Raw genomic sequence first — 24770 nt, 5'->3', positions numbered from 1 at the left:
GACAACAGCTTCAAGCACAGCTTCATAGTGGTCGTAGTAGCAAGTCTCAGTTTCAGCTGTGAAGAGAAGACTTCGAGCTGCAGGTTTGACAGGACGAGTTGCAGGAAGAAAGCCTTTGTTAAGATTTCAGAATAAGACTTGGCTTGCCTGGGCCATGAAACAACACCATTGGACTACTGAAGACTGGAAGAAGGTGTTATGGATGAATCAAAATCTGAAATCTTCGGTTCATCACACAGGATCTTTGTGAGCCGTCGAGTAGGTGAAAGGATGGTTCCACAGTGTGTGGCATCAGTGTGATGGTCTGGGACTTTTTGCTTGATCCAGGGTCGGTGACTTGTACAGAGTGAGAGGCAGCCTGAACCAAAGCGGCTACCGCAGCATTCTGCAGCGCCATGCAGTACCCTCTATGCACCTAGTTGGTCAGGGGTTCATCCTACAGCAAGATAATGACCCAAAACACGAGTCCAGCTGTGACAGAACTACCTCGGGAAAAAAGAACAAGATGCTAAGCTTGAAAACATGGAGTGGTCAGCACAGGCTCCAGACGTAAACCACATCAAGCTGGTTTGGGATGAACTGGACAGAAGAGTGAAAGCAAAGCAACCTACAAGTGTCACATTTATGGGAACTTCTGCAGCAGATATGGGAAGAACTTTCTGAAGAATATTTGACTTCTATTGAAGAAAGAACACGGGTGTGTTCAGCTGTTATATCTGCCAAAGGCGGCTACTTTGATGAGTCAAAAGTTTAGAATTTTGAACGATGATTTCTTTTTTAACTCCAGTTACTTATTTGTACTATGCTGAAACGAGATATTGAACTGCATAATTTTCAACAAACTGGAAAAATTGGGGTGTTCTAAAACTTCTGACTGGTAGTGTAGGTGAAAAAGGCATCATTGAAACCCGTCCTCAGCCAATACACAAAATAAACTTGAAATTTTCAACATTTTTTTGCATCTCCATGACTGGTTATTTCAAGCCTAGTATCACCATACACCAGTCCAGTCTAAAAATTAGAAATTCCCCTTTTCATAGTGTTTTGCTGCTGCAGTATGTTTCACCATTTTTAAGCTTGTAAATAATTACTGTTTCAGGTCAGCAACTATAAAGAAACAAGACAGGCATCTTCAGAGAACAGAGACACCGTCCTTCCCTGTCTGCTATAAATAAACACTCATCCCGTCCTCAGTTAGGGTCTCATGTTATATGTCAAGTGCTGAGATCAAAGGGTGTGAGCTACAAATTGGAGGTTATCGTCCAGATCTGGCTGTCAGTGGAGTCCCTTAGGCTGTTTATGGAATTATCTTTGCTACTTATTAACTGTTGGTGGCTTGCTATATCTTTATTAATACAAACCTCTCTAGAGTCTAGATAGAGAGATATAAAGAGGGTTTTTTTTATTTTCATTTTGGCTAAATATGTCTAGTCAGCCTTCCCGTGGAATCTCTGGCATTTGCTGGCAGAGGTGGTCTCCTCTTCTCTGTCATGTGGTTGCAGCTGGGTTCATAGCAAGTCCCGCATAGTGAACTGGGTCACACGCAAGAGACCTGCTCAACAACAAACACTGCTGTAAAGGTTTGATCCTGCTTGAACCAGTATAGCACAGAGCAATTTTAGATTTTAAGCATTTGATAGATCATTTTGTCAAATATGTTTTGTGTAGAATTGGTGAATGCTTGTAGACTGTATGAGCAGTTTGTGAATGAAATGTTTGGGTTATGCATTGGTTGCTTTGTTTCTCAAGGTGTTTCAGTTGTCACAAAAATGGATGGGGCTTCTTGTGAGAAGTCTTGGAACCAGCTTCAGTTCATGGGTGGCTCCAACAATGTATCCTCAACTAGAACCATCCGGCTACGGGACATTTATGATCCCAAACCTCAACCTCCCAAAGCCCCCGTCCGGATCCGCCCTCCAAGTCCAAGACCTCCACCCGTGAAGGAGCCCAGTTCAAGGCAAAGTCTTTCCAGCGATCCCTCAACCAAGACCATCATAAGGAGACGAGCTCAGTCTCTTCCATCGTCTGCAGAGCGCAAGAAGGAACTTAGGAGTGTACAGGTACGCTTTGTGGACTCACTGGGTCTTCAGTTAGAGGAAGTTAAGGTTTTCAAAGTTCAAGAGTGTCCCGTTATACCCCAACATGTTATATTCAGGCTGCTGATGAGCTCTGAATTGGCTTTTGGGAAGTCCCTGGAGCTGTCACTGCCTTACTTCAAACCCTGTTTTCCTGAAAATATGGGTGCTCAGCCGGACTTCCTGACACGGCTGCACACACAGCGCGTGTGTCTTGAGCAGATCCTATGTTCAGAGCAGGGGATAACAGGCACCATACAAGTATTTAATGTAGCCTATGAGAAAGAAGTCACAGTACACTACTCTTACACCAACTGGAGAACACACACAAATACAGCAGCATCCTGGCTATCGAGTGTATACCGTGAGGGGTGTGACTCTCCAGTACTGGACGTCTTCAGGTTTCGTCTTCCTGTCCCACCGTTCGCTTTGCAGCCAGGGGCTAGCTTGGAATTTGCAATCTGCTACCACGTAAAAGGATCTGATTACTGGGACAACAACAACGGCAATAATTACAAACTTTCATGCCACAGCTACAAGGTGACCGTGCCAAGGGAGTGTGAAGATAGCATGCTACATTTCACCTGAGCAACCACATGGACGCGTGGAGAGGATGACACTAAATCCTTTGCAGCCAAACTTTTATCTATTATATTGCATTGTGTGGTGGACTGGAACTAAGCAAGCACAATTTCTAGGAATTTGCACTCAACCAACTACTTTTAAATATCGCTAACATGCAAATTCTTCAGTTTATACCATCTACAAAAGAGCTAACATTAAAACCACCTGCCTCCAGTTATATAATTGTGCTTGGCAGTATCCAGGCAGAACACTGCCTCTTAATAAGACAATGTTGTTTTTCACTTTATCTGTAATTAGTTTTAATGCTTTGTATGTTCAGTTACCGTTCAGAATGTCCATATTTTTCACAATATTTCAGCTCCATGTATCATTTTGGATGCTAAAATTTTGCTTTCACAGTAAGTCAAACAGCATGTCCTCCACCTCTCATGCACAAGTAACATTTTCTTGTGTGAACCAGTCATTTAGTAATTTTGTGCCAAATGTACTAGAAAGTGGTGTCTCAATGGGCTGCCGTGAAATCTGAAAGAAGGTGCTGTGGGACTTTTAACTTCCTTGATAAAGTTTTGAGCTATTGGGCTATTAAAAGGTACTCAATGTGAATTCCTGTTTTTAAAAATAGTTAAAATGTTCTACATTTACTTAAATCAGGTTGACAGAATACAAGGAAACAGCAGCTATGACACCAACTGAAGCTGAACTAGTGCCATGCTCAAGTTTAGTGTAGTTTGTAGCTGAAGTGAAAGATGGCACAGTATGCTATATTTAAACAGGCAATGATTTTAAAACAGATTATTTTTCCATGCTGGTCTGGGAAAAGATCTCTTGAGGAAACTCAGTAGGTTTTGATAGAGATATCAAAGCTTTGAGACGACACACCTGCTGGTAAAATGCTCCCCAACGTCTACAGCTCTTCAGCGGTTTACAAATGAAACCTTAAAAACAGACAGTGGAATAAGATGAACATGAATATAATGATGCCATTCAATTTATCTGATCAGCTGTCTTGTGTGTGTTTTGGTGAATTTGGTTTTGTAATCTGAATAAAAAAGTGTCAATTGGCATAAATCCACATTGTTTGTGAGCTTATATTATAAAGTATTAAAAAAATAAAGTGTACACATTGGGCCGAGACAACCCTGATGACATCACCTTGTAACAAATCAACACAACCTGGTGAGTAAAATGTGTGCCGCTGCATTTTAAGTCAGGAAAAGATCTGCATGTTCCTACTGGGCTTTTATTTAGACAAAGCCACCGCCACCTCTGCACAAACTCACAAAATATTTTGCTCACTCTGCACTTTAAGAAGTCTCGTGACCCATTTTCGTGACTGACAGTCTGAGTCGTCGCATCTTAACGCAGAAACTGCACAAGGTGATAAAACCTATTCTCCGTGCTGATTTCACACAGACGGAGTGGACGTCGTGAGCTACTGGCTACACATAAGCTGCTTGTGCACTTTCTGCTTGACCCCATTCCTCTGGAGATCATTTTGTTGTAGGGAGGGCCTTAGATCCCAAACAGTGCTGACCTTTGACCAAGAAGTTTCCATAAATATGAGAGCACAGATTCCAGAGCACTTTCTGGCAGGAGGTGGTGTTTAGCTCACAGGAGGATATGTTTCCACCTGCATTAGTCGCCACAGCTGTGTGGCATGCTTTACACATGACAGCAGCTATGAGATGTGACCACCCAAGACGTCACAGAGCATATCAGGCAGGCATTTAAATACACCTGAGTATTTCCTTCTCCTGTTTCTTCACATTAATCTGATTAATGGATTTACTTTCTAGATCGTGCACTGTGGTTAATATGATTCTGCTGAAACAGTGGAAAACATAATCCATACAATACATATTTATGTATATCTTAAATGAGACCTAATATGAATTTCTTTATTTTCCGTCATATACATACTGTATAATGTTACAGCGGTTCATATTTAAAAAGGATTCAAAACAGAGCAAGGTAACGTTTACATTTTCAGTAAACGTTACAGTATAAAAAAGCAGGCTGCAGATTTTTGGAGTAATCGTCATGTCTCATTATCTTCTATGTGATTTGTAAAATGTCTGAAAGCGCAAAAAATGCCAACCACTCCTCATTTACTCACACCAGGGAATGCTGATATTTTTGTGGGGCACTAGATGGCGCAATTGCTCCAACTGTATGTTGATTTGAAATCCAGTTACTAAGTTTCACATTTTTGTTTAGGGTATGTGATGGAAAACTTCAGACAAAAGCCGCCATGGAAAAAAACCAAAAACCTCTGTTACAGAAGTGAAATGTTCCATTTCAAATGTTTAAAAGTAGCAACAAAAACAACATCAAACAATCAAAGGAGTTATAGCTTTAGTTACATTTTTATATGTTGCCACTGGATCATTGCTATATAAATACATACACGTAATACTCCAGGTGAAGCAAATTTAATCTAGCTTACACGTTTTTTGGGGCGGGGGACTTAAGATGTAAAAATATCTCATATATGATGGAGTTGTTATGCGCCTCTGCAACTTCTACTATTCTTGCAATACAAATGATAAACTCTGGTGCCTCCACTTTATAATGCTGTGAAGAAATATAAAATTATGATTTCATTTATTAAGGGATGAAAGCCATCCAAGCCTACCTGGCTCTATGTGAAAAACTAATTGTTCCCACTTATTAAATCATGAATCAACTTTGATCGACCACATTTTTGAAAACCTCAGTTCAGTGTCCCCGAGTACTGCCAATCAAGAAATCACTTAAATAGAAGCTGTCTGACAAAGAGAAGTAGGCTGAAAGATCTCAGTCAATCATGCCACAATAGAAAGAAACAGCTGAGAAACAAAGTCATTGACATCCATCAGCCTGGAAGGGTTACAAAGCTATTTCTTAGGCTTGGAGAGACGTTGGGACAGTGGCGGGCCTTCCCAGGAGTTGCCGGACTACCAGTTACTCCAAGAGCACATCGACGACATGGGGTGGGAAGTTGTAAGAATTTCTCCATTATTATTCCTTTATCAATATTACTTATTGATTACATTCCTTACCAATTTTCTTACCAGTTGTTGTTGGGTTCTCATTGACAATCACCACCAGAAGCAACATTTCAAAGACGTTTCATTCATCCAAATTGACTGCGTGCTGTGTAGTCCAATGTTTGTACATGTTGTGATCAGTGTCGGGGTTGTTACTCAAAAAAAGTGAAGTTTTACACATATTATACAGAACACTTTTTGTAAAAGTAATGCAGTATTATTTCCAGGAGAAAATCATTTTTATACTATTCAATACGTTACTTTCATGTTTCTCCTTAAAACAATGTGAAAACATTGTCTCATAATTTCCATTTAACAATATAAACTTGAAGACTCCAGTCTACATAAAAAAAAACATAAAACCATAAATTTCACACCCGAGCCTCAACTCTCGCGGCCCGCTACCAAACTGGTCCGTGGCTCGGGGGTTGGGGACCGCTGCTCTATGTTACCACTTTTTCATCGCTTTCCCCTTTCTCATTTATAGTCCATTAGCCGAAACCAGAGCACATCTTCATCCTGTCTTCATCTATTTATGCCCTCACCCCAACCAGTCAGGGCAGATGGCCACCCCTTCCTAAGCCTGGTTCTGCTGGAGGTTCCTTCCTGTTAAAAGGGAGTTTTTCCTTCCCACTGTCACCAAAGGGCTTGCTCATAGGGTGTCATATGATTGTTGGTTTTTTTCTGTTTTCTTTGTTTACTGTAGGGGATTTACCTTACAATATAAAGCGCCTTGAGGTGACACTTGTGATTTAGCACTAAATAAATAAACTGAATTGAACTGAACTGAATTGAATAGCTGTTGTGCCAGTGTGGTGTTGCTGTTGTTGAGACACACTTGAATGCAGCCTTCCAGCGCTCTGGCTTTATTTTTGGGCCGTCATCTTGCGCTTGTTGTCGGTAGTTATATAAGAAGACACCATATTAGGAGCCTGCATGATGATCGGTGCTGACGTTCGCTTTGTAGACTGGCTTTGACTGAAATGTAAAAATTTATGGATTCGTTAGGATTCAAATAATTACTGTAACATCAAAAAGTCTGGAAGAAATGTATGTTTTCTGAGATAAAGGAGTCGTGTGACTTGTAATAGCAGTTTATTTTTAGTGTTCATCATGTGATTGATTTCCTCAGATTGCTTCTACAGACGCAACTGCGTGGTTGAAAATAGCAGCTTCCGGGTAAGCGAGCTCCAACACATGACAACATTTGACTGTTTCAGGAGCAGATAGTCGTCACGCTTACCCTTGGCTACAAGCTGCAAAGCATATGTTCACCATGTGTGTTTGCCGCTGGACTTCAGCCATCTGAGGGACACTCCGGAAGTCAGGATATCCCCACATGCCTACGAGAGCATCCCTTACTCCTCCCACGCACCTCCACAGGTTTGGACCGGACTGCACCACCATCAGTGTTTCATTACTACACACAGCGAGAGGTCCTTGAGTATAGTGCACCTGCCATCTGCTCCTCCCAGGACAAAGCCGGTGACTCATAACGTGTATGTTTATGTCAGAGAGGTGAAAGACACGGATCACGGTGTGTATGAAAAATGTGCCCGTAGCCACTGCTCGTGTTTTGAAGCCTCAGCGGAAACAATAAAGGAAAAGAAAGAAGGGAAAAACATTTTCTATGTCACAGAGAAAGTGTTTTGATGCCGACATCTTGGCTTTTTGGAACCGGAAGTGTACCAGAAAAGCCCCCCAAGAGCCACAGCTTAAGTTAGCAAACTATATTTAGCTAGCTATATCTGTAAACTATAGGTGTGGGGTAAGTAACAGAAAATTGTGAAATAGAAATTCACTCACCTAAACTGCAGCAGAAACTTTGAGCTGGCGGACTGACCTCAGTAGTTCATAGGCTCCAATTAGCAGACAGATTAGCACATCTGTCAGTCAAACTAGCCACGCCTCTAACGTTAACATTAAAGTTAGAAATTCATTACATTTAAAAATGGAGGGTATATCCAAAATAAAGTAAATACAGGGCCAGCGCTCTAAATACCGGTACCAATACTTTTACACTGTAAAGGCAGTTTAAGGGGAGAGCAGTGTCACGACTCATGACTTATGAGATGAATCATCATCAATTTGCAAATTCTTCACACGTTTAAATAACGACTAAATCGCTGTGATTTTTACTTTCTGCAACAATTAGTTAACACAACAAGCACATCTTTCAGCTCATCATTTATTCTTAAACTGGGTTTTGTTTTTGAGACCTGGGTCGTAAACATGCCTGTCTCTAAAGGACTGGGTCAGCTTCTGTTGTTTAAATGTACTATAGGCTAGGGCTGTTCATATATATCGGATGATGATATAAAAAATCTATCGTTTCATTTTATGCTATCGTTTCGTGGTGTCGCAAAATAAACTGTTTACGGTAGTATTTTTTCATTATTTTGATGGTCACTGTAGTGGCTATATTAATTTCTTTAAGTTCTCTCTTTCTCTTATATTTAATATAACCACACTACAGACAGACAAGTGCTTGTTTTTATGTGTTGTCGTTAGCAACAAGGACGGTAACAGCATCGCGTTTCCGCTTGTTTATTTTCCACTTAAACCTTTCAAATTAAAGCTCAAGATCCTGTTGAGACTTTTCAAAATAAACTGAATCACGTGAAAGATGCAGAGTGTTTACGGATGAGAAGTAAAAAAGAGCCGCCAGGTGCTAAAAAATAAACCTTAGACTCAAAGGTTAGAACAGGCTTTTCCCCGCAGCACGCCGTGTAATAAATACTCACAAAGAAAACGGCGCCCGTTACAACTTATGTCTAAAAATGTATCGTTTCATGCATCTGTAAAAACACTCGACTCCAGCTACATGACGCGCAGCTGGAAACACTTCACGCAAGTCGAGCTGCCCGAGATTCACAGAATTTACAGAAAATGTTACATTTTTGTGATTTATATCGTTATCGGACGATAGATGTCTTATATCGGGATATGAGATTTTGGTCATATCGCACAGCCCTACTATAGGATATAAATTAAATTGACATGGCAGTCAACACAAGAAGATTCAGACATTTTTCATAGTGCATGTTTGTTGTGTGTCTTCTCACCCTCTCCCCGAAAAATAATTTAACACAATTCAGTGGTCTACATATTGACCTTAGATGATAGTAAAAGTATTGATCCTTTCACACTAGAATTGATTGAATATAAATACAAGAGTTGGCTTCGATACTATCGATTTTTGGATTGATCCATCCACCGCTTAAGGAGGGAAACTAACCACAGAGACCAGACATTTTGTGTAGCAGGTTGTGAGGTAGTGATTTAATAGCTGAAGATGGGCCTATGAACATGGTCGTCTGAAGACTTAAGAACCTCTGCTTTATAAACCCACTGTTACATAAAGTATGTTAGTGAGATAGTTCTAAACGGTGAAAAAACATTTGTTTGGGTAAACCTCTTTCTTCTGGCAGTTCTAGCTCCATTTTTCAACTGTAGTGAAATACCATACTGTAAATATTAGGGACTTCATCACAGCATCTGCCAGTTTGATTAAAGTCCCCCGATAGTCCCAACCACGGCAACCAGCTCCTAACAATAAATACTTTAACAACACTTTTAACATCTAGTTTGGAAACGGAAATAGTTGTCATCAAGGGACAGTGTCCTCAAGTAAATCCTTAACTGACCAATCGGCACGCATTGCAGAATGATAGAGTAGAATGGGAAAAATTGGCTTTTGCAAGAAAAACAGCAGGAAATAGGTGTTATTTACATTTCGGACACATTAGCAATAATGTATTTGGGAAGAGCTAAAACTCTAGACGCAGGTATAAATAATCGTTTTAGCCATTTAGCTTTTGTCTCTGTTCACTTCTATTCCCTGAGAGTCAGTGAGAGGGTCAGCAGGAAGTGCTTTCTTTTTCAGCCTCTGATATTTCCACTTGACTGAAATGTTACATTAGGAGGGTTAGTTTATTTTTTATTATTATTTTTTAATATCAGGTAAGAGGCTTCTAATCTCTGAAAGCGGCTTTTCACTCACCTCACTTGCACCTGCTTCGCCTACCATTTTAATGCGTTTGTCATGTAATATTCAGGTTTGACACAACGGTTCGTTCTTATTCCCGTTCCTGTGTCGCCGCATTAAAGCTCATTAGATCAGCAGCTCGCTGCAAATTGGACAAATGCAGTCAGGTGAGCTTGTTTTCACGAGGGAGTTTAAACCCACATGACGTCCCCGGCACAGAGAGCCATTTGTGCGAGGATGACAGCGTAAGGATAAGAAACAGGTCACTGCCTGCATTCTGCCAACTAATTGCTGCTTCATCTGATGTGACGAGGTGAACTTCACTCAAATGTTATAAATCTAAAACTGACATAAATCTAGGGGATTACAACCCATTCATCAGCCGTAGCCAGCTATCATCCGTCAGCCTAATTCTGACCTCTGTGAGGAAAAAAACAACTTTGAATCACATTTCTAAAATATCCCACATATCTCTTGTGCTTTTTGATATTAAAATATGATCTGAAACACACACAATGTACACACAAGACCAGGAGAGTTTGTTTTTACAAATTTGAAAGCCTGTATTGTGCAGACAATAAATAGTGCTTACAAAGGGATTTTCATCTTGTACACAGACAAGGTTTCTGTTTAAGAACATGTACACTGTCGATATGAAAATCATCATCAACTGAATCAGCTCCGACACAGCTCGGGGATGTGACTACTGATACTGGAGTGGGATTGATCGACTCGGTCACATGCACGTGCCCCCCCCTCCCGTGTCAAAAAAAGAGCGTCTTTTAAAAGAGTCCGTTTACAAAAACAAAAAGAAGTCAATGCTTTGTTTATTATGGCAAATGCGCAACCTCAGCTCTTCCTGCTCCGCTGACAAGGTGAAGTGAGGGTTAAGGAGATGGTCTTCTGAGCAGAAGTGGAGCTTGCTGCATGCCCCCCCCCCCTGTCCTTCTGCTGGCAGATCCATTTCTAGAGACATAGCCTCCAAAGGTTCAACGGACCCAAATATCAGGACACCCAGTGGCTGCAGGCCAATGGAAGACTTTGTGCAAGGTCTTCACTAAAGGAACCAGATTTAAGCAACTCTTCACAGAAGAAACCTTGCTAAGGCCGGTGGAACCTGCGAAGCAGAAAAGGGGGGAAAGAGTGAGCATGGTTTCATCAATCAACAGTCCTATTATTACCAAATGGACAGGGCACTTAAAAAAATGGGGTCTTGCGTAAGCACAACCCCAGCTAATTCTTTTTTTTTTAGCTACAGACAGTCCTGACAGAAGCAAAACGTAAGCTGAATATGTGCGGACATTCATTATAGCCGAGAGGTGGTGCAAATTTTTCCCCCCCCCATCTCAAGGGCCCCGGCTGCAGCTAAATTTAAGCTCTACTCTGCAGGGTGTGCACTCATTGATGTTGAATAATGCACTTTCCATTCTTTGCACAATGTCAAACCGAACCCCGTCCGCTAACAGTTAAAGCTAGCAGAAATATAAAGAAAGGAAGCACCGGTGACGCCGTGCTCACACACTGACCTTGTCAGATGCTTGCTCGAAGAATGAACTTCCATCTCGTTGCTTTTGAACTCGTTCAGCTCCTTCCGTATCGCCGCCTGCGAAAACAAAAGCAACATCAAGCGTGAGCCCAGGTGTGCCCTCCCTCGAAACCCAAACGCGGTCGCTCAGGTGGTGGAGCTCAAATTAGGGGGGAACATCTGTTGTTTGGGCTCAGATTATGTAAGCTTACATGGGTTTTTAGGAAGTGAAAAAATAGTGAAAGTGGCCCAAACTGAATGCAAATAAATGCGCATTAATGGGAAACCAGGAGCAACAATATAACCATCTTCCTCCTCTCACCCCTATCAGTCACAACAGTTGGGTGACCCTGCCTGAGTATGGTTCTCTTCCTGTTAAAAGGGAGTTTTTCCTTCCCATTGTTGCCAAGAGCCAACTTATAGTTCTGACTGTTGGTGTGCTCTCTGTTATTGGAAGGTTGTTACTTTACAGTTTAAAGCACCTTGAGGCAACTGTTACTGTGATTTGGTGCCATATAAATAATTTGAATTGATCTGAATTATGTGATGGATTAACCAATTGCAAATTATACATTTATGAATATTTATTGGGTCAAGAAGAAACACTGTCCAATAGGATCTAATGATTGGCAATCATCCAACAATCAAATACCGGATGCTAAATCATCTTTTTTATAAATACCCTCCAAAAAAGGAGACAACACAACAATTAAACAAAAAAAAAAAGAGACGTTTAAAGACTATGTGCTTTAAAAAAAAAAACCAACAACAGTGAAGAAGTTTCAGCTACCTTGTCAGCAGCTGACAGTCTGGTCCAGGGCTTGTCGGCTCTCCTGTCATAGTCCTGAGCTTTGGCCACTTCCACATAGTCGCTGAAACGAATTAGGATCTTTCTGTCCCGCAACTCATCTACCGTCGGCCGCTGGTTCAACTGGAAAACAAAACAACCAAATGGTTTCAGCTTATTCATGCAATCAATGGAATTGGTGATAGAAGCTAAATATTTTTTATAAAGCAACAGTGAGTGTGCTGTTGGGGTTCTTGCGGTGAACCCAAACATGGGAAATTCTTACCTTTCTGTTCAGCCGCTGTTTGATCTCCCTCCTCTCCTCCTGCTCAGTCTGGTCATTTCTCTCTGTTGACACATGAAAGGACAAACATTAGATGTGAAAAATGAGGCAAAATGATAGATGCTCAGGTAATCTGTCTGTGATTAACAGAGCCAGTGTGTCTGATCCTCCTTGCAATCAATATCCCCTAGTGAGCCAGCGTGCAGCAGCGCTCAGGAGAAGGAATGCAAGTCAGTCAGAGAGCGAGACTGGAGCAGATTAGGCCTCTAATAGGATTGATCTTTATTATACAGCCCAGAGATCCCTTGATGTCACTTCATTTATTTTTAATCTCGTTTCATTTGAAATTTTGGTCAACTAGTCTGGCAGCTTAAAGCAGGGCTGGCACCTGAGCGCATTTCTTTCTTTTTCATTCAACAGGAAAACACGATTCCAAATATTAAACTTTTTTGAATGTTCTGTGCTAGACAGTGCGTGTCATGCCAAAGGGGTAGCTGTTTGGCTTAAACACATGCCCCTGTGTGGAGAGAGAAAGGGGCAGCTGTTGAGGGCTCACAGGTGGCTCAGACACACACAGATGTACAAAATCTAGGTCTCCTCACACACATAAGCGTTCTGTTCTTTCAGGGCAGCGGGACTAATTCCACTGCTTGGAGCGCTACAATCAAACAATTTCTTGCTGCAAAAATGCAGTTAGAACCACAGTGAATTATGTTCTTATTACTGGGACTGCACGGGAACAATTTCCACATAATACGTGGACACTGTGTAATCAGAGGGGGACCGTTATCTGCTGAAAAAAGAGAATTTGGCCATGATAACTACAGCCTCCTACAAACAAAAAGCAGAGCTGCCATTCTCAATTCAATTCAATTCAAAACTTTATTGATCCTGAAGGTTGACCCCGAAGGAAATTGGGTAATGACTGATTATGAAGCTTTCCGTCATTATCCACTTATTTAAAAATATTATCTATTTGTCCATGTGGCATGAGAGTCCAAAGTAACTTATTAAAGTAGTATTAAAGATATATGAAACGACCAAAGTCTGAAATAAATAAGAAGTGGACCATTAAGTCAATGTAAACTCCGGGAGCACCTGACTGTAATATTACAATTAGGATCAGAAACTTCGTTTTTTAAGACGCAGGCCTGCCATGAAGTGGGAGTGGAAAGCTCCGTGGATGCTCGCTTTACTTACGCTTCAAAATGTTCCGGCTCTCCAGCTCCTCCACTGCCGGCCTCTGGCTCAGTCTCCTGCGGAAAAACACCAGAATTACGTTCTGGACCATGTTTTCCTCCCACAGCACCCGTCAATAGTCTTTTCAGTCCTTTCACTGCTACTAGCACTTGGCGCGCTTGTGCCGGTGTGCAGAGCGCCGAGAGCTGCGCATCCAAAACGCGTTCCACCTCGAGTCCGACGCGCTGCTCGTTTTGGTCTTTGAAGTATTACAACTCCACATCGGGAACTCAAAGTCAGGCCCCGCGTTTCGCAGCTCCGTGGAAAGGAAATAATGTGAGATTGTCCCTGACTCTGCTCCGTTTGGAGGCTGCTCGAGCAGACGCTGAGTTTAGAGAGCGAGGAGCGCTGGTTGGCTGCTCGGTGGAGTCCCCGCGGACGTTCGGGGGATGAGGAGAGAGCTCTGCGATGCGCGCTGAGTGGACTGAGAGTGGCGCAGCACCGCCTGCCTCCTTTTTAGCTCACTACTAATGTGAAGGGGTGGGACTGAGGAGGAGATTCCCTGTGTACCCACTCACACGCAACACACGCACACACACAGACGGCTGCGATGAAGCGAGCTGTTCTGTATTGAAACACGTTTACAGGATCAGGGGCATTTCCAGGAATTTAACATGGGGTGGTAGAGGAGCATCAACGAAAGAGGGGGATTAGAAGAAATATATAACAAAAGGGGAAAAAGAACATTACTGCCTAAAATTTAGTGGACAATTTAGCAACTAACAATGCGGTTTTTTCTTTTATGGACAGACTAAATACGCGTTAGTAACGACATTTTAACGACAAAAAAAGCTATAAAATGCAGATCTGTTAGTTTATTCTCATTAACTGTTTTATTTTTGTAAGGTAAAGATGCTACAGCCATACAGAGAAAATCCCTCTGAGCAATCACTTGGGAAGGAAAAACTCCCTTTTAGCAGGAAGAAACTTCCGGAGCCAAATTCAGAGAGCGGTTGGGAGCGCAGGACAGGCCAGAAACATTTATTTAGCGCAAGAATTTCAGAAAACCGTGAAAGCTTAACCCCATTTGAAATCCTAAAATTATGCGTTCTGCCCACTTCTTAAGACTTTTTCATTTTCAGCAAAGAAATGTAAGACAAAGGAAACATCCCCACTGTTGACAACCTCCAAGCAATACATTTTTTGGCATTTTCTTTCCAATAAATTAATTAAATAAGTAACTGTTCTGCAATTGCCTGGCCTAATCAGTCCAGCACTAACAATGCAGTCATGTGGGCAGATGCTCAGCCCTACATACAAGCTGTACTCATGTGTTAATTCCTTGCAGCTTTTGAGCGGTTTGACAGACTCAGATTTCTACACCATTCAACATCATCTGATGTTTATGATTCCCTTCTATCATACATTTCCGCCCTGCCACCTATACATATACAGATTCATAGAAAATGTTCATTTTTTATGATTCTGTTTACATTTAGTTCTTTCAAAATAGGCTCAAGGTATTAAAAAGAAATCCTTGTTGGCTTCTACTGCTCTTTGCATATGTAGGACAGCATTAACAGACTGTCCAGCTGCTCAGAGGGGAAAGATTCCAGATGTAACAGCAGTTACAGCCACTAATGTGATGCAAAGTGATCCTGAACACTGCGCGGAGAAAAAGCACCTTCCCTCATTTAGCAAAAGGTTAAACTCTGCTGTCCCAACTTGTGTACAAAATAGTCCATCGCTGACCAAAGATTGTCTGAGGGAAGATAAGTCACCGTGTGGCACAGTCATAGCAAGCATTTACATACTGTACTCCTATCACCTCCAACAGACACATCGAAATCTAGCTGATGCAGTCAGTTTTCACGTCTCCTTAATCCAGTTCAACTGTCATTCATATCATATAACGATTAAAAGCAGCCAACTTAAGTCAAAGTTCAGTAAATACCAGGGATCTCTGGCTTAAACATGAATCAGTGATTACTTTCAAATTCTGTTTTGAGTGCGTTGGGTAGCTGTTACTGTATCATGGTAAATGCATCATGTATGTATCAGAGTAGGACTGTGCAAAAATCCTTGTACTTGACCATTTTCAGAGGTTTTGTTTGTTTACCAACTTAACACTAACCTATGAGTCATTCAACCATAAAAAAAAGGCATCAGACTCAAGGAATGAATCGATGTTTGTCTACACAGAACAGACAACTTAGCAAAGAATCAGTTTTAAACAGTATCTTTAGACACTTTGTAACCATCAGTCTGTCTCAAAAACATCATTCATTCTGTATTTCTGTACCTGAATCTATGGAAAATGCCGCAGATAACACAGTCTGACAGGCATAAACTAGTATTTTTTAACCCAATGAGATATTAGCTGAAAATGTGGTATATCTTAGCGTGGTGTGCATTGAGTCTTTAAAAAATGTGAGGAAACTGGAAAAGTGGAGGCCAAAAAATGCACCGAGCAAATAACAGAAAAATTTCACAAGCTGCAGCATTTGTAGCGCAGGTCTAAAATAAGCCTGTCCTGTGATGGCGTCAGCTGTAACTGGGATCTCAGACGACTAGCAATACAGGACCACAGACGCGGCGGCACTGGAGGCCTGCAAGGAGTCAGCGTGCTAAATGGAGCGGAGCTGTACTTGGATGTGTGGCGTGCGGCACAAAACCGTTCAGGTCAGCAGCACTTCCCTTGGTTCGCGGAGCAAGTCATATGAGCTGCAGCAGGCGAAAGGGTATCAGATGTATTTTGCGTTAGAAAATTTAGGTGCAGTGGATTAAAATCAAATACTTAATGCAAGCTGCATAAAAGCACGAGTGAGTCAGCCTGTTTTTGTATTTTGCCAAAAAATCCTAATGGGCTATTAGTCACAGACTCCTGCAGCGATGTGCGCTTCACAAGTGCTCGCCCACTCTGTTTGGGCAGAGGTAAAAGTTCCTTGTTTGTTGAAGAACTCACAAGCATGTCAAAGCGATGAGCCGCCTGTAAGAGCAGGGGCTGATGGGAATGTCAGCCCATAAAAAGTGGAGGAGAATGGGATGAGTCAGGCGCCACGGGCCAGGCGGCGGCCTGCTACTGCCCACTGAGGTGTGTCCTAATCCCTCGCTCCTTCCCCTCAGTGAGAGAGCCCGAGGACAGCGGTGCCACGCTCGGATGTGGAGTCTGAGTGAGCCCAGGATGGCCCTGGGGACCGAGGAGGTGGGGGCTTGTTGCTAAAGGAACCTTCTTTGTACCAGAAGCTCAATATTTATGTAACGTGGTTGTGGAGGACTCCGTTGTGTTTAAATGTTGACCTGGATATCTCTCTCTCTGTTGCTAGGTCCATCAAATATGAACGACTTTGAGGTCGGTCCTAGTTTGGTCAACAGTATATTCCATTACTGAGATCACTTCAAACTGAAACTCTATAACCTCTTAATTCACGTTAGAGCAAAGCTCCAGTAAATAATTCAGACATCCACCAACTAGCTTGTAAAGTTATTTTTCTCCTCAAAGCCTTGCTGTGCTATTGATGATCTATGAATGGGAGGCATTCAAACACTCCAAGACCAAGAATCAATTCTTTATCTAGACAGTTGTTGATCTCCAAGGCTTTGCCCTTTTCTTCAGGTCCACAGATCAAGTGAAGGATGATTTCTCGCTTTTGAACAACCTGCTGGGAGCACAGTGTGCAAGAAACCATTTTATAATAGCTCAGTCTCTCTACAGGTTACTGTACATTGGCTATACACTTTTCACAATGAAGGCAGAACAGCATGAAATCAACCAAACCCTTCCAAACTAAATTCATTCTCAATCATTTCACTATCCCAGATCAGGTCCCGGGTGTGTAAACATGAAAACAAAGAGCCTTGTGATTCACACGGGACAAACTGATCCTTGTAGCAAAGCTTCCGTGTTGATACCAAAACTGATGGTGACAGGTACGCAACAACTTCTATAGGTGTTCTTGATGATATTGTAGAGCGTGTCATTTCCTGTAAAATGACTAATCATCCTGCAGGATGTGTTGCATCCTGATTTGACACGAAACACATGTGAACATGTGTCAGCAGATAGCCTTCACTTGTTTAAATTGTTGTACTCTGTTTGCAATAAACAACTCGTGGTAAATGCAGGAAGCTGCCATGACAATAGAAACATGAGCTTTTTTTGGTGGCATTCTGTGACCTGGTGTTGGCACAACAGATAAACTGACCATATATAGTAAAGTGTAATGTAGATGTTATGTAAAAGGGCAAAGAAATTAGGGTTAAACTAAGTGACTGAAGTGATTACCAGTTGAAGGAAAGAATACACTAGCTGACATGACCTTCTTAAGCCTGGAAAGTCCACATGTGATCAAAAGTTAATGCAGTTAATGTCGGCAAGTGAACATGCTCACAAAGCATGTTTAATGTTTACTTTGGTTTAAGACCAGATATCTGCAAAATCACATTCAAATCTGTGTTTTTCACTAATTAGCAAAGTTTAGCATGCTAAAATTAACAAAGTCCAGCCAATCAAAGACAAAGGTAAATATTGTGGTGCTAGATGAAAAGTTAAATAAGGCAAACACATTTAACCAACTTAAAAAGAAACATTAAACATCACAGTTTAGACAATATAAATGTCTTTGCCAAGTTTTCACTGTCCATGAGACAAAATAATACTGACACAGCCATAGCAAGCCATGAAATAAGTGTAAAGGAACATCGAGACGAGTGGTGATAGACAAACTAGCGCGCCAACATCTTAACTACAAGCATGGTTAAAATTCTTTATCTGATTTTCTTTAGCAATGGATATCCATTAGTCAACATAGCAGATGTAAAAATCTATTTCTGATTCTGTTTGCATATTGACCAGTCTAACGGTCAACTTGAGGACCACAATCAGTCCTAGATACTGCATGTACAAAGGCCAGACTGTAACAAAACAACTACACTCTATTCTCTATGGCTGCAGTTGTTGTTACATCTTGTTACATGTTACATCTTTGATCGTCAGCGATCTAACCCTAATTTGGCGTGAGGCTGAAAAGAAAATCAACCAGTGATCAGAGTGGGTGCAAAGGCTTTCAGACTTTTGGCATTTCAATGAGAGGGTTCTCACAGCTAGAACTCTAGAGGGGGAAAAGCCATTGTATAACGTTAATTACTGCTTGTGGGACAGGGACGGTCTACAGTGGTGACAACATGTAATTTGAGGATTTCGCTTTATGCCATATATGTGCAGGCTGTGTCATCCGGTGCTTACGTCTACCAAACTGTTTTACAGTATCTGCCAACTCCAGCCCTGTAACTGGAGTGATGCCCGGCTGTGATGCTGCTCACTATAAAGACACAAATAGAAACCGGAGGGGCACATTCTGAGAAAAGAGTCCCTCGTGTGAAACCACAAAAACGAGAACTACACGCTGGCTTCATTTTTTAACACCTCAGCTGACTACAAAACTAAAGCGATGGCTCGAGGAGGGTGGGCCAGCTGGCTTTCTACTCTGTAAAGTTGACCAGGGTTCTTTATTTTCAAACCATACACTGTGGCGTAATGTGGTAATGGGGTCTGATTTCTGGAGTTTGAGGAGAGGTCAAGTAGTCTGATTATGGGAGCGATGGTAGGAAGTGTTAATTATCACTGGCCAATTCACTAATCAACCTCCTCCAAATTTTTCATATTTTCCACAGCACTGATAAAAGTTGACGTGAGGGTTCCCGATGCTATAAACGGACCAAACTTCAGTCAGGAGAACAACTGAGATAATCCATCCACAATAAGAGGTTAGTCACTAATTTACTGCTGACAGACTGACAGTGATCACTGCCTTTAAAAAAAACAAAACAAAAAATGTAATTAATTAACTTTTTTAGGGGGCTTGTTCAGATGAAATAGCATTAAAACATGTTAAAAAGACAACAACCTTAATAAACGCAGAGTAGTTTGGACCCAGAAGCAGAGTTCATACATCATCACTTAAACACCGGGTTGGCATCTCTGTCGCTGCTCTCAAACGGTTTTTACTCTACTGACATTCAGAAGCCATATTAATAAATATGTCGTCTTCTGCTCCTCTTGTATATGGGGTCCCTCATGTGTCGTTCTTTGGACCACTGCTTTTTTCATTTTATGTATTACTGCTGTCTTGTGTATTTATTCATATTATTTGTGTAACTGGAGGGCCCTTACAATATAAAGCGCCTTGAGGCAACCACTGTTGTGATTTGGCGCTATATAAATACAATTGAATTGAACTAAGAGCTTCGAAAGCATCTCCCACCATTGCTATGCTGAGGATCCACAGCTCTATTTGTCTGTTAGGCCCAACAACCCTTAGCAGCCTCTCCTACCTTAGAGAATGCTTTATTGCTATTACTAATTGAATGCCGTAAAATGGCCTCATTCTCAATCCTGTCAAAAATGAAGATCTTGTGTTTACTCCTGCTGTCGCGTCTACAGAGGTCCGTTATTACATCAAACTCCTTGCAATCAAGCTAAATTCATCTGCTGTGAATCCAGGCTGCTGAGATCTTATTCTACACCTTATTCATCTCCAGCCATCAGATCTGAGTCTGTGGATTGTTCTACACCGTGAGGCTGTTGCATCTATATTTTAGAACAGCCTTCCTCAGTGCTTTCTTTAAACAGGTTCATGTTTCCTTCACGTTTCCCACATTATTTGCTGGCTAGAGTTCACATCTAATGTATGTATGGAAGTATGCACGTAGAAACAAATGTAAGGTATGTTTTCATCTAAACTGTGAAGCACTTGATAACTGTGTGCTTTAAAAACTGCTACACAAATAAAGTTATTATTATTGTCATCAGGAAACCCTGAGTTTCTGTGTGCTTCACCACGCAGGCCAACCTCCGGTAGATCACACGGGTTCTTGTTTAGTTTGTCATTTCTCCGTGCAGTGTAGAAATACGGCTGTTTGTCGTCTAAATTCCTTGAGCGCTCTGTGCTGACTGGACGCATGGGCACCATAACACCTGCTACAATATTCTCTGCACGCACAACTGATGAAACAGGCAGGGTTATTCCTGCATAGAGGAATTTCTGGAACTCCACCATAACAGGTTGTAGCCAATATCCAAAAGTTACAGACTTCGGCCAAACAAAGAGACGTAGAGTCATTGAATCAATCGAGTGACTGAAGAATGCAACGTCCACATGTTGCTGCAGAGTCTGAATTCTATGCAAATTCACTTTTTTAAGAAGCTGTTTTGTAAATTGAAAGTTTTTGGTATAACATTTGCACTCCCTTCATTTTGCTTCTACACCTTTATCTGCTTTACTATTATAACGATAACATGTGGCTAGCTAATGTTAGACACAGCTCTTTGGTGCCCTCCTGTATTTAGGCTTCGACTGAATCCTTACTTCTACTATCATACATGCAGTCCTGTGTTATGATAATATTAACAAGAAATTCATGTCATGACATAAAAACAGCTTGCTGTTTAAATATGAAACAGCTTGTTACAAAAACAACTATAGCATCATGTGATTTCTATACACCAACAAGGACAGGTCTAGAGGACAAAGGACACTTGATGACATTGTCTGCACAGTTCAGCAGAAAATTTGCTCCAGTGAATAAAACATCTTATCTTTTGCAGGTCAAACAGTCCCAAACGAGATAAGAGCAGATAAAAGAAGAGTGACTGGTCACACTTATTAGCAGTTATTACGTTGATTAGATACTCGTGTTATTTTTCTTTCCTGAGGTTTGGACATTTGGAACTGCTGGAAATGGTTTTTTTGCATCACGTACACTGCACAACAAAGCAGCAGGCCTTGCTTTTGTCGACTGCACTCTCCGCTGCTGTGAAAGTCCTCAAGACTCACACACTTCTGCTTCTGGGAAAGTAATCTTTTTACCAAGCAAACTTTTTTTTTTCTTGCCTGCAGGACAGAAAAAAAAAAAAGAATAGGAGTGAGGGGGGAAACCCAAGGAAAGCAATCATTAATATTTCATGTCGGCTGAAACAGATTATAAAACTGAAAGTTTTCTCAGCTGCAAGGAAGAGCAGCCTGCTGCCATCTGACAGCCTCGGTTGCCTGGAAACTGCTATTGTGTCAAATGCAGCACATGGTGATATCATTTGAAAGGAAATCCTTTTATGTCAGTGGAATGATTAAATTAAGCCCAGCTTTCTTAGCTCTGGCACTCGAACGCTCGTCTTTCTTTACTTTGTGGACTCTAGCTCTGTCCGAGTGTAATGATTGCCCACTAAAGTGATCACAGATAGATAATAAATACACTGTGGAAATGAGGTGTACTTGAAACTCCCAGCACTGGGATTCCTGAATGATAACACTGTTGTCTTGCAGTCAGCTGCTGTGTGGCCAGTAGAGCTATTTATAGCAGTTCTGCACAGCAGCTGTGCTTAGTTACTCCATCCTACTTCACACAGTGAGATGTGGTGTCAGCAGAAATTGGTCTCTGTGCCACAAATATCCAATTATTGGTTTCTCTGTGGCTCTGCAGAAGGAGGCAGATACTGAGTGGGCTCCTGTCATCATCACCATTACTGCTACTGCTGTGTCTTCCTTCCTTCTGCCTTCCTCTTCCTTTAGCATAACTCTTAATTTGAAATACCCCAAAGAGAGCAGGCGTGCTGAGTGGAGTTTTATCTCCACAGACATTTTCACTGAGGATGACCCCACAGCAGAAATAATCCTGTTAGCTGAGCTAACGAGCATGGCTGAGGAGGTTAATACTGCTGTGCTAAATTATTTCAGCACAAATTTGAATTGCAAAGACAAGAAGTGTTTTTATAAGAAGCAGTCACATTCATTGATATAATCTTGTTATGTCAGCTCATCTTGATAGTTTAACTAGTTGTACGTGTGTACACTGAACCCTGGAAGTCAGGAAGGCGAGAGCATCCAACAGTGATGGGGTCAGTCTGTTGTTTCAGATAGTGGTTTGTCTTCTTTGACCTTTGGATCTCGACACAGTAAATGACGTGTTCGAACTCACTGCAGCAGAAAGGCATTTTCTTATTGATTCCAGCTGGAGACACAAATCCCCTCTGAAGTTGCATCCAGTGTAAAACTGTGACAAATCAACCCCTTGTGACAAGGGAGCAACCAAAAGTAGCAGTGCAGATCTACCACCGGCTTTAACGCGTCAGACCTCATCAGAACACAACCTGCTTAAACATGCCGCTTTACTGTACCCATTCACACAAAAAAAAATTTCCTATGCCTAAATGCTATTTAACATTCACACACACATTCACAGCAACTTGGTATCAACCCACCAACCTTCTGATTATTAGACCTGCGATCCCACACAGAGGGTAAAAGAACTTCCAGCCTTTTACGTTTAGAGTGATACAGAGTGCTAAATACATGTTTTTGCTAATAGTAAATTACCTTATTCATAATCAAACAATATAATCAAAGTGCAAGTCTAATCGATATATTGAATGAATAAGAAAAATGGTTCTAATATCTGGATTGTATTGGAGGTGCCGGGTCAAAGCTCCACAGAGTAAATAAAGCAGAGTATGGTTTGAAGGTAGGAGCCTGTGATGGGTAAGTTACTACCATATCTGTGCATCTGTGCAGTGGTTCTCAGTGAGATCCACCCCTCTCTTTTCACATCTGGATTAGGCAGATGAACGCAGTCCATCTGTTTATCCCCCATGAACATTATTGTGCACATATACATTACTGCCTTTTCCTGCATGGTCAGCTCCAGGGCCAGTCACATCACAGGTGCACACAAACAAACAATGGATGTAAAAACTCGCCCTCCTAAAAGCAGCAAAACACTCCCGCAGGGAATTCAGGTCACTGATGCTTCAGGCACTTTTTACTAAGTCATCAGATGCATGATCACTACCCTCTCATGACCTTACACGGTCTGCAGAAGGGCTGCAGCACAATCTCAGCAGTATGATAAAAGAAGTGTTTACAGAGTCACATTTATGTAAGCAATGATGTCCTCAGCTGAGGGCACAGGCTGAGGGTGCCTGCATAAAAGCCTGCACAGGACACAGGACAGAGGTGCAGGTCATGCAGTAAACTGTGGTCTGCTCTCCAAAAATAGAACAACACAGAGGGCAATGGTGTCAGTTTGATCAGAGAGAAATGACCAGCAGAGAAAGCACAATCTATTTATCTGCGGGGCCCGGGTTAAAGGAAAGCGAAGCTGGGCTCTGACGTAGACAGGCCATTGATTATGGGTGCCGCTGCAGCATTTCGCCACTGAGAGCTAAATTTAGAAAGAGGGTTCCCTTCTGCTATCCTGGGCCAGCCTGCTGCTCTGCATTCTGCTGCAGAGCGCCGTGCTTAAGTAATGCAAATCAATGCAACATGGTCTGTGCGCTTCGGTGAATATCAGTGCATGTGTTGCATCACAGCACACATGAAAATACAACAATGCTCCCACACATTCTGTGCTGACTGTCTTTAAAGACAACAATCCTGATTCAGGGTTGTCAGTCTGACACTGTTTCGTGACTTAATGAGCCTCCTACGATGCTTAACAGCAATGCAGAGTTTCTTAACTGGATTGAAACCGCCATAATGTAGTTAATGCATTCCTCCAAAAAGCATATGTGTAAAGGAACAGAGCTGTGAAGTGGGAGGAACTATTTCGGGAATCCCCGGGTCTATCCGTTTTCTCCCACAGATAGGTGACTCAAAGTTGCACCACTTCTACTGCTTGGATCTGCTTTACACTCTGCCTGTTTACAAAGCTGGTATGAAAACAATATATCAGTAATGACTTGCATGTTGGTAGGAAACATTCAAACACCAAGCTAGATTACTGACATAAGTTCTGCAGCCTGCTATTTGTTTAATCTTACAGCATTTGCCAATGTATATATTTACAAAGCAGCTATAAATTTTTTAGTTATAAAAACAAAAACATTTTGAGGTGGTTTAATGTGACTCCAGTTAGATTAAACTGCATTTCAGCCCTGATGCTCGTGCTACTCAAATCAGATTTGTGCATCCTTTGCATCGGTTGCCAAGAAAAATTCAGCAATGGCGTCACAATCAGAGCAGGAGAATCCAAAGTGCTGCAAGTAAAACCTAAGGAGGGCGACACAGAGAACAGCAGTGTGTGGACACATGCTAAAAGTATGAAAAGTATATTGTTAACACAGCAATGGCTACAGATAGGTTTCTGATATCTAGACACATTAATCCAACCTGAATATTTCCCAGTAACAGTGTGAACAGTGTTTCCTAAAGAATCTGGCATGAGGAATTAGTCTGGTTTTGCCAAAGTGCTCTGAATTTCTTCACTAGGGTGGAAATCTTTAAGTGATAAACAAAGTGTCATGATATGAATGCTATAGCTACATCA

The 24770-nt window shown here is 41.6% G+C and overlaps 2 protein-coding genes across 7 annotated transcripts in view; one reads left to right on the top strand and one right to left on the bottom strand.

Moving 5' to 3' along the window:
- Positions 1 to 1405: 1405 nt before the first annotated feature.
- On the top strand, positions 1406 to 3696 carry ppp1r3db (protein phosphatase 1, regulatory subunit 3Db). 2 transcript variants are annotated; one of them, XM_005726653.1, is made up of 2 exons: positions 1406 to 1580; positions 1750 to 3696. In XM_005726653.1, the coding sequence occupies exon 2, from the start codon at positions 1770 to 1772 to the stop codon at positions 2661 to 2663; it is 894 nt and encodes a 297-aa protein (XP_005726710.1). In that variant the 5' UTR covers positions 1406 to 1580; positions 1750 to 1769; the 3' UTR covers positions 2664 to 3696. The 2 variants fall into 2 exon arrangements, with proteins under 2 accessions (XP_005726710.1, XP_005726711.1); XM_005726654.1 differs by having other exon boundaries at positions 1556 to 1574.
- A 6523-nt stretch (positions 3697 to 10219) lies between these two features.
- phactr3b (phosphatase and actin regulator 3b) overlaps positions 10220 to 24770 on the bottom strand; it is a 56955-nt gene continuing 42404 nt past the window's right edge. For all 5 annotated transcript variants that reach the window (XM_005726646.1, XM_005726650.1, XM_005726649.1 and 2 more), the window contains exons 9-13: positions 13473 to 13528; positions 12276 to 12337; positions 11993 to 12133; positions 11204 to 11280; positions 10220 to 10794 (exon numbers count right to left, since the gene is read on the bottom strand). In XM_005726646.1, coding sequence (XP_005726703.1) covers positions 10779 to 10794; positions 11204 to 11280; positions 11993 to 12133; positions 12276 to 12337; positions 13473 to 13528 — 352 coding nt within the window. In that variant the 3' untranslated portion in view covers positions 10220 to 10778. The remainder of the gene's footprint in view (positions 10795 to 11203; positions 11281 to 11992; positions 12134 to 12275; positions 12338 to 13472; positions 13529 to 24770) is intronic.

The sequence above is a fragment of the Pundamilia nyererei genome, unplaced genomic scaffold (assembly GCF_000239375.1).
Source record: "Pundamilia nyererei isolate P.nyererei 1_Seehausen unplaced genomic scaffold, PunNye1.0 scaffold00021, whole genome shotgun sequence".
Lineage (NCBI taxonomy): Eukaryota > Metazoa > Chordata > Actinopteri > Cichliformes > Cichlidae > Pundamilia > Pundamilia nyererei.
The sequence above is the reverse complement of the archived record's forward strand: the minus strand, read 5'-3'. Positions and strand labels throughout refer to the sequence as shown.

Bases quoted from the DNA above. Each gene is read 5' to 3' on its own strand.
- ppp1r3db (XM_005726653.1), top strand. From the start codon at position 1,770: ATGGATGGGGCTTCTTGTGAGAAGTCTTGGAACCAGCTTCAGTTCATG.